Consider the following 10,000-nt stretch of genomic DNA (forward strand, 5'->3'; position numbering starts at 1 on the left):
CTGGAGCACATGGGACACGGAAGCTGCTGGAATAACAGGAAGCATTACTGTGCAGATGGGATCAGCACTTGTTGCACTAAGAACAAACATGGAGTCTTTTAGATAGTGTATTATTACTGCACACACACACACACTCATTGAAGTAACACCTAATGCACACACACACACAGTGTATTATTACTGTGACTTGTTTACGTTGACGGCTTCACTATTGTTGTTATTAATATTATTATTGAAGGGATATGTCTGAGGAATAAAGTCATTTGATAGTAAGATTGTTGTTATTGTTATTATTGTTGGTGTGTTGTTGTTTACGGAGGCGTGTAGGAGTGTGTGTGTGTACAATAAGGCGTGTAGGAGTGTGTGTGTACAATAAGGCGTGTAGGAGTGTGTGTGTGTGTGTGTACAATAAGGCGTGTAGGAGTGTGTGTGTGTGTGTGTGTACAATAAGGCGTGTAGGAGTGTGTGTGTGTGTGTGTACAATAAGGCGTGTAGGAGTGTGTGTGTACAATAAGGCGTGTAGGAGTGTGTGTGTGTGTGTGTACAATAAGGCGTGTAGGAGTGTGTGTGTACAATAAGGCGTGTAGGAGTGTGTGTGTGTGTGTGTACAATAAGGCGTGTAGGAGTGTGTGTGTGTGTGTGTACAATAAGGCGTGTAGGAGTGTGTGTGTACAATAAGGCGTGTAGGAGTGTGTGTGTACAATAAGGCGTGTAGGAGTGTGTGTGTGTGTGTGTACAATAAGGCGTGTAGGAGTGTGTGTGTACAATAAGGCGTGTAGGAGTGTGTGTGTGTGTGCGTAAAAATGAGGTGGAGTATAATTTTCATGTTCCACATTCCAACAATTCCAAAGGAATGATTTGAGAGACCACCGCAGGTCTCGTGAAGGTATTTGGTCTCTGTGTGTGTGTATTTAGCCTGTGTGTGTGTGTGCACACGCATTTAGCCTCTGTGTGTGTGTGTTGTCAGTTGTAACAGGTGTGGTAACAGGTGTGGTAACAGGTGTGGTAACAGGTGTGGTAACAAGTGTGGCAGCATCTCTCTTCTCCCCCCCCCCCACACACACACACACACACACACACGAGACGTGGCAGCTCTGCTGGTTTAATTGCACTTTAATGATCTTTCATGACAGTAGTTCTAAAGACACCTGTACACACTTCACAAGGTAGGAACAGATGACAAGTGGTGTAGGAGCTCACACACACACACACACACACACACACACACACACACACACACACACACACACACAACCTCCCATTTTCTCTCACTCTCTCACACACACACACACACAACCTCCCATTTTCTCTCACTCACACATATACACTCACACACACACACACACACACACACACACACACACACACACTTTATGAGCATTAAAATGTTAAAAGCTGTAAAATCCATGGACCACCTGTTCTTCAGGTCTGATTCCTCAACAGTCTCCTGCAGTACGATCGACTCTTCATGTCTGTTACAGTATGATCGACTAGTCATGTCTGTTACAGGACACGCTCCTAAAGTGCGATCTGTTGCAGGACCTTCCTGCAGTGAGATCGACTCGTCATGTCTGTTGCAGGACTCTCCTGCAGTGAGATCGACTCGTCATGTCTGTTGCAGGACTCCCCTGCAGTGAGATCGACTCGTCATGTCTGTTGCAGGACAGTCTCATCACTTCTGTCTCCTACAAATGGCCAGCTGCATGCACATTCGACTTGTAATGTCTGAACTGTAGAAGTCCTTCAGCATGATCGATTCGTTATGTCTGCTGCCATTTCGTACAGTGTGAACGTAAAAGCCGGTATATTCCACACACTCCGTGCCTCGGTGATCGACTCCTCAGGTCTGCTAATGTGAAGCCCACAGAAGGTCCAGTGTCTTTCTGTTCAACTCACTCCAGTGTCTTTCTGTTCAACTCACTCCAGTGTCTTTCTGTTCAACTCACTCCAGTGTTAAAAACTCTAACCTCTCTCATGCTCTTTCTGTTCTGTATATGTATGTATGTATGTATGCATGCATGCATGCATGCATGTATGTATGTATGTATGTATGTATGTATGTATGTATGTATGTATGTATGTATGTGTGTGTGTATGCATGCATGCATGCATGTATGTATGTATGTATGTATGTGTGTGTGTATGTATGTATGTATGTACACACACACACACACATCTCTCTTTCTCCATCTCTCTCTCCCCCTCTCTAAAGTAGTCTGGCACATCTCATGTAATGTAAAAAAGTGGGCGGGTACTTTCAGGCACATCTCTGCCGCACCACTGGCTCATCCTGTGAGCTCAAGGCCTCATTGGTCCATTAAAAGGGAAAGTTCTTCAAGCCCTGTGCTTCTGTGTTTGGATATGTGAAGGTAGAAAACATGGGCCAGGTGGTGTGTGTGTGTGTGTGTGTGTGTGCGTGTGTGTTGGGAGGCGTGTGCAAGGTGGTGTGTGTGTGTGTGTGTGTGTGTGTGTGTGTGTGTGTGTTAGGAGGCGTGTGCAAGGTGGTGTGTGTGTGTGTGTGTGTGTGTGTGTGTGTGTGTGTGTGTTAGGAGGCGTGTGCAAGGTGGTGTGTGGGTGTGTGTGTGTGTGAGTGTGTGTGTGTGTTAGGAGGCGTGTGCAAGGTGGTGTGTGTGTGTGTGTGTTAGGAGGCGTGTGCAAGGTGGTGTGTGTGTGTGTGTGTGTTAGGAGGCGTGTGCAAGGTGGTGTGTGTGTGTGTGTGTGTGTTAGGAGGCGTGTGCAAGGTGGTGTGTGTGTGTGTTAGGAGGCGTGTGCAAGGTGGTGTGTGTGTGTGTGTGTGTGTGTGTGTTAGGAGGCGTGTGCAAGGTGGTGTGTGTGTGTGTGTTAGGAGGCGTGTGCAAGGTGGTGTGTGTGTGTGTGTGTGTGTGTGTGTGTGTGTGTGTTAGGAGGCGTGTGCAAGGTGGTGTGTGTGTGTGTGTGTGTGTGTGTGTGTGTGTGTGTGTGTTAGGAGGCGTGTGCAAGGTGGTGTGTGTGTGTGTGTGTGTGTGTGTGTTAGGAGGCGTGTGCAAGGTGGTGTGCCATCCAGTTGACTTTGGTGGTCCAACTCTCTCTCAGCGCCTCATCAAACTTCTGGCGGAACTGCTTCAGAGCGTCCTCCTCAGTCTTCCCCAGCGCCAGGGAGTCCTGCACACACACACACACACACACACACGCGCATGCGCGCAAACAAACACACACGCATGCACACACATGCACGCACACACACGCACGCACGCATACACACACACACACGCAATTATTTGATCGTTCTTTTTATTTTGGCTCGTGCCTTATGTCTACAATTTGGGGTGTGTGTGTGTGTGTGTGTGTGTGTACCTTCAGGTGAGGTGAGTTTGAGGAGGTGGTTTCTGTATGTGTGTGCGTGGCAGTTTCCGCTATGAAATGTTTCCTATTCTGGGAAATGGTTCAATGATACAGTTTAATTGTGCCGGAAATGATCCGTGGACCAGTAATCTCCTCGTCGAGGAGGCCCTAACCCTGCAGATCATAGACAGAGAATGCATAGGCCTACTGTATGCTTTGGGTAAAGAACACTTTGCATGTTCAGTGTAGGCTACACGGAGAATGACAGTGTCTTGGAGCGGCCGCACCCCCCGCAACTCCACTTCCAACGTCACTGATTCTGACAGATACGCCCGACACTTCTGTTTTTTATCTGGTGGTGGTGGAGTTGACCGGACATCTGAGGCTTCAGACGTTACCAATTTATCATCCTCCATCGCGTCTGGCCTCTGAAAAAACTTTTAAGGCTAGTCTGTCTGGGCCTGGCCATGTCTGAACCGCCTCACTCATTTGTTCGTTGTTTAACAGACGTTTAAAGCGTGCACTTCCTATTTGAAATGCAGCATAGGCTATGCGTGTTGTTTAATAACTTTCAAACGGTAGAGCCTGTTCATTTAAAAATATAGCCAGAATTAATTTAATGCTTAAATATAGGCATACATTTTAAGGCTTATTTTTGAATTCAGATTGCGTTAGGGGCACGGGATTATTAGCCAATTTCAATCGGACAATTTGACCGGAGAGATTTAATTTTGTCTAACATTTTTTTCCGGCCAATGTCCGGTAATTACCGGACAACGGAAACCCTGGTGTGTGCGTGTGTGTGTACCTTCAGGTGAGGTGAGTTTGAGGAGGTGGTTTCTGTGTGTGTGTGTGTGTACCTTCAGGTACTGGATGTCCTTAACAGAGGTCAGTTCGGGGAGGCCTGCGGTTAGCATGAGTGCAAACAGAGTGATGATGAAGTTTCCGTTCCTCCGCAACACCAGATAGGCTTCCTCGCAGTACTGCCTGAAACTACACACACACACACACACACACACACACACACACACACACACACACACATTTGTACATATCCACTTATACACACTGCCTGAACACACACACACAGGTTTTCCAGCAGAGCAACAAGCATGTTTATTTGTGTTACATTTGTACAATGTTTCCTTGACCCAGAAAAACTTGTGCACTACTAGTCAGGGATATTTGGCTTTCACGCTCACCTTTACAGGTGAACTTACTGTGATCTTCTCTACACTTTTGAATGTCAAACAGTTCAATGTCTCACTACTTTCTGTACTGATCTGTACCCCTAATTACTCAGAACATTTGACTCCTACTAAAACTTGACACACGTGAAATCAAATAAAGTACATAAATGGTGTGTGTGTGTGTGTGTGTGTGTTTTTACCTGCCAAACTTCTCGGTATTGGTGGTCTTGCCCTGCTGAATGACGTGGATGAAGTCGTGCGTGAGAATGAACGGCACACGCTCGCGCTTGATGCCAAACTTGGACTTAAAGTTGCCCAGGATGTGACCGAAGTCAATGTGGAACAGCTGAACACACACACACACACTGATTAAGATTAACAAAGTGTATGTGGGGGTTTGTCACAGGCTTAGGAGTATATGTGGGAGTATATGTGTGTGTGTGTGTGCGCGCGCTTACCTGTCCTGTGCTGCGGACCATGATGTTGTCGCTATGGCGATCGCCAATGCCCAGTACGTAGGTGGCCACGCAGTAGCCAGCACATGACAGAGTGAACTCCTCTATTGCACGTTCCAGGGCCTCCCTGTGGACACACACACACACACACACACATTACACGACAAGATCACTAATGAAAAGAGAGGAGGAACAGAAAGATCACTAATGAAAAGAAAGGATAAGGCTTATGTTACACACCCCCCCCCCCCCCCCCCCCCCCCCAATGAGTAATTGATAATCGTGATTACAATTTTGACCAAAATAATCGTGATCATAATTTTTGCCATAATCGAGCAGTCCGTGTGTGTGTGTGTGTGTGTGTGTGTGTGTGTGTACCCCGAGTTCTTCTCTTTAAGCCAATTGAGCAGCGCGTCCTTGTTGAATGCGGCGGTGTGTGTGTGTGTGTGTGTGTGTATCCCGAGTTCTTCTCTTTAAGCCAGTTGAGCAGCGCGTCCTTGTTGAATGCGGCGGTGCGTGTGTGTGTGTGTGTGTGTGTGTATACCCGGAGTTCTTCTCTTTAAGCCAGTTGAGCAGCGCGTCCTTGTTGAATGCAGCGGTGGCCGTCATGTTGCTGGAGGTCTTCTGGATGTTGGCGATTGTGTCTGCTGACATCACCACTTCTATCAAGCCGGAACGGTCACCCGTTGCCAGGCAACCATACGGAAGGATCCTACCACAGGAGACAGAACCACCATCACCACCACCATCACCATCACCCCTTGTGTGTGTGTGTGACGTGTGTTTGCAATGTGTGTGTGTGTGTGACGTGTGTTTGTACTGTGTTTGTACTGTCTGTGTGTGTGTGTGTGTAACGTTTGTTTGTAGTGCCTGGAGCTGATCGAACTGCAACTGTCAAAACAAACAGCTGAACGCTCAACTCCAGATGTGTGTGTGTGTGTTACTAGAGAAGGAAAAACTAATACTACCCCCTACCAGTGTGGCCTCTAGCCCCTTTCATCTTAATCAGACACACACGCAGTAGACACACACGCAGTAGACACACACGCAGTAGACACACACACAAATAACATCCCTAGCTCTTGCACACACGCAGTAGACACACACACAAATAACATCCCTAGCTCTTGCACACACACACGTCCCCACACACACACACCTGAGGTCGAGGTTGGCCTCCTTCCATAGCATGTCCATCAGCTTCAGAATCTGAAGTGTAAGCATGTCCTGTCTGAGGTCTGAGGGGGAGAGAGAGGGAGAGAGGAGGAGAGAAAGAGAGCAACAGTAAGGCCCTATGTTCAAACAGACACACATAACTGTCCAGCATAAGGTGCTCACAGACACACAACTCACTCACACACACACACACACACACACACACACACACACACAACTCACTCACTCTCATACACACACCAACACATGCCTACAAACGCACAGGCACACACACACACAGACACACATGTGCACACACAAGCACACATACACACACGCACACACAATCAAACACATGTGCACACACACACACACGTGCACACACAAGCACACATACACAATCAAAAACACGTGCACACACACACACACACACACAATTCAATTCAGGCCATTTTTTTTTGCTTCCACACAATGGGGGCGTTTTAGGGCCGGAACACTCCGAAGCGACGGCCGACCGCTGGCAGAAAAGCAGTCGGACTGATCAGTCGGCTCCCGTCTCCCCGAGTCGGTCAAAAAAGTGCCTTGGAACACACGAAGCGATGCCGAGTGTACATTCTGCGCGTGCGCGAGACCTACTACATTTCCATAACAGCAGCCAATGGGGCTGAAATGGCACTAGTTTCGGACTTATCTGATTAAGCAATAAGAAAATATAAATATAAATATATATTGTGTACTATTTTATTGTCATTGCTTGTGTGTGATGCCCATAAAACACTCTTTTGGACACGGAATAAATAATTTATTTTTGCCCGTTAACCACGTTAACCGAGCCCGTTAGCTAATGTTAGCAGTAACAAATGCGAATGTTTGCGAGCTAGGTAGCAACTAAGCACTTTGGTTAAACTTGTATGTTGTTGCAAACTAACCTAAAATAACATGCGTTCAGCAACTGTGTGGTAATCTACTAGTTCTAGCAAAACTATGTTAGGATAGTTTATCAAAATGGGTTCATAACTTGAATGTAGGGCTAATGGTCATAGGCCTACTAATCTGAGATCATGTTTAGGCTAGTCAAGGGTTCTAGCCCTCCACCAATCAGATTGGTCATTGAGGTAGTGCTAGCGTTAGCGCTAGTGATAGTGCTAGCGTTAGAGTTAGTGCTAGTGCTACTGCTAGAGTTGGCGTTAGAGTTAGTGCTAGCTTGTAAGCTTTTACGGTCAATGCGTGTAAGGCACTAGCTGACATCAAAATCAGCTGCTTCACTTGTTTGTTAGTTTGTTTGTTCACCACCCCCCCGTTGCCATCGACTGGCCTGGCACTACAGCCTTTTCGCTCGTTTTTTTTACCGGTGTCGTTAAAGGTGTGAAGACGATAAGACAAAATACCACCGTCGTTTTTGTGTAGAGCTCTAATAGCATGACAAAGCAGAACATTTAAACACATGTTTTTGTGTAGAGCTCTAATAGCATGACAAAGCAGAACATTTAAACACATGTTTTTGTGTAGAGCTCTAATAGCATGACAAAGCAGAACATTTAAACACACGTTCACTTGGAATACAGTACATGGCAAATAGATATGCATCCAATATTAACTAACAAACAAACCGTTGAGTGTGTATGTGTCCTTGCAGTGTTTACAATAATGTGGATACACACTCACCATCTCCGTTCTTGTAGATAATGCCCAAGGTGTCGCCTCCCAGCAGCTTGTTATCATAGACAATCCACAGGGGCTTCATTTTAGAGTCCATGTACTTACACTTCTCCACACTACATAGTACACACACACAGACACACAGGGGCTTGATGAGTTTACAGGTGTGTAGAAAGGGTGGGAGTTTAGGACAGTTTAGTGATTTGGTGGTGATTTTCATTCGTCTTAATCACCTGGTGGCCATTTGTAAACCAAAACGAGGCTGTGGGGTACGAAAACCAGGAAGTTCTTTAGATTGGAGTGGAGAGTGCATTCATAACATGGACGGGTTCTAACTAAAAGTAGTCAAAATGAGCGTCATTTAGCATAATTTAATAATCAAATTATTACATCACAGACGTGAAACAAAGACGTATACGGCATGTGTGGCTTGAAGTCGTGTCTTGCTTAACGTAGACTTACCAATCTTTTAACAAAAACGGTGAATTCAGTGAAGTCAGTTTGGAAAACATCTGCTAAATAACCATAACCAGATCGTGTGACCTCATTGTTCATCTGCATGGGGCTTGAGAGCCCTGAACACAATGCTATGCAAAGGAACAACAAATGCCCAAAAGGCTGCTGAGTGACATTATGCATGTCCACCAAGTTAAAGAAGCCAGTACCAAGTGTTTTATAAACGGTCAAACCGACAAAATGAGCGTCTACAGAGATTTAGAGCTGGCTATCTGTCAGGCAGGCTAGTTAGCCAACTACTGTGCTAACTATTTCATTGGTGGAGCCCAATTTGTGTACCTCCATAAACCAGACAACTCTAATGAGACGCCATCCCAGAGGAATTAATTGTATATTGTTTGGGAGTGTTATTATCTTGTTCCAGCTGGTAATGTGACTTGCAATAGATAGCTTTGTTTATGTTGACTGGCTAATTTGATTTCATATCATAGCTATGCAGATGACACACAAATTTACTTAGCTCTGTCACCAAACGACTATGGTCCCCTTTGAATCTATGTGTCAGTGTACAGAACAAATCAACACCTGGATGTCTCAATTTTCTTCAGCTGAACAAAGAAAAAACTGAAGTAATTATATTTGGTAAAAAGGAGGAGAGACTTAGGGTTGCCACTGTCCTTGACACAAAAGGGTTGAAGGCAAAGGATACAGTTAAACATCTTGGTGTATTAATTGACAGTGATCTAAATTTCAACAGCCACATGAAAGCGATAACTAAATCAGCTTTTTACCACCTCAAAAATATTACCAAACTCAGAGGGCTGATGTCAAAACATGATTTAGAAAAACTCATTCATGCATTTATCTCCAGCAGGGTTGATTACTGCAATGGACTGTTCACAGGCCTTCCTAAAAAGACTATTAAACAGCTTCAGGTGATACAAAATGCAGCAGCTAGGGTTCTCACAAAAACTAAAAGAACTAACCGCATTACTCCAATTCTTAAGTCCTTGCACTGGCTTCCAGTAAGTCACAGAATTGACTTTAAAACACTGCTGCTCGTTAATAAATCAGTAAATGGAGCAGGACCTAAATACTTGTCAGACATGCTTCAGCAGTACACACCTTCTCGTCCTCTCAGGTCCCAGGTACCTGCTGCACGTCGGGGTCCGGTCGCCCTGTCGGGACCTATTTCCCGATAATGACTGGCCCGACCTATTTACCGGCGTTCTAGACACTATCGCTAAGGCATTTAAGGCACAACAATGTTAATCATAGCATTCTGCCTTATCCACATTTATTTCACACAGTCCAATATCTCAAGCTACAGAAATAGAACCCCAGGTGGCCGTGGCCTACTGGTTAGCGCTTCGGACTTGTAGCTGGAGGGTTGCCGGTTCAAACCCCGACCAGTAGGCACGGCTGAAGTGCCCTTGAGTAAGGCGTTCTACATACTCGATGCACCCGACCGGTAGCGCGACACCATGACGTCAAAATGACGTAGATCTTGCTGGCGCGCCAGGATTTTAGCCAGGTAGCGCGAGGTAGCGCACCACTCATTTTTTTTCAGACGAGCGCGACAAAGCGGAAACAGGAAGATGGACTAGTTCGAGGGCAAGCGAGAGTTGCAGTGTTTTGTTACAGTCGTGAATTTGTAATAGTTTGCTGGATAAGTTAATAAAGTTACCAGCGAGAGTTGCAACACATGGAATTAAGAGGAAAGAATAGAAACTATTTATTTTCAAACAAAGGATATCTATTAAG

The 10,000-nt window shown here is 45.6% G+C and overlaps 2 protein-coding genes across 13 annotated transcripts in view; one reads left to right on the top strand and one right to left on the bottom strand.

Annotated features, from left to right (window-relative positions):
• LOC121684410 (transcription cofactor HES-6-like) overlaps window positions 1-273 on the top strand; it is an 8,337-nt gene extending 8,064 nt beyond the window's left edge. For both annotated transcript variants that reach the window (XM_042064440.1, XM_042064441.1), the window contains exon 5: window positions 1-273. This exon is cut by the window's left edge and continues 1,460 nt beyond it. The gene's annotated coding sequence lies outside the window, so the exon portion shown is untranslated.
• A 2,609-nt stretch (window positions 274-2,882) lies between these two features.
• The window catches only part of pik3cb (phosphatidylinositol-4,5-bisphosphate 3-kinase, catalytic subunit beta), a 68,829-nt gene continuing 61,711 nt past the window's right edge, over window positions 2,883-10,000 (bottom strand). For 7 of the 11 annotated variants that reach the window (XM_042064422.1, XM_042064425.1, XM_042064423.1 and 4 more), the window contains 7 exons: window positions 7,787-7,896; window positions 6,126-6,204; window positions 5,511-5,678; window positions 4,970-5,093; window positions 4,712-4,857; window positions 4,182-4,314; window positions 2,886-3,141 (listed from right to left, as the gene is read on the bottom strand). In XM_042064422.1, the coding sequence (XP_041920356.1) occupies window positions 3,010-3,141; window positions 4,182-4,314; window positions 4,712-4,857; window positions 4,970-5,093; window positions 5,511-5,678; window positions 6,126-6,204; window positions 7,787-7,896 (892 nt within the window). In that variant the 3' untranslated portion in view covers window positions 2,886-3,009. Of the gene's footprint in view, window positions 3,142-4,181; window positions 4,315-4,711; window positions 4,858-4,969; window positions 5,094-5,510; window positions 5,679-6,125; window positions 6,205-7,786; window positions 7,897-10,000 lie in introns of all 11 variants that reach the window. The other 4 variants (XM_042064421.1, XM_042064419.1, XM_042064418.1 and 1 more) reach the window with 1 other exon arrangement.

Source organism: Alosa sapidissima, chromosome 15 (assembly GCF_018492685.1).
Source record: "Alosa sapidissima isolate fAloSap1 chromosome 15, fAloSap1.pri, whole genome shotgun sequence".
NCBI lineage: Eukaryota > Metazoa > Chordata > Actinopteri > Clupeiformes > Clupeidae > Alosa > Alosa sapidissima.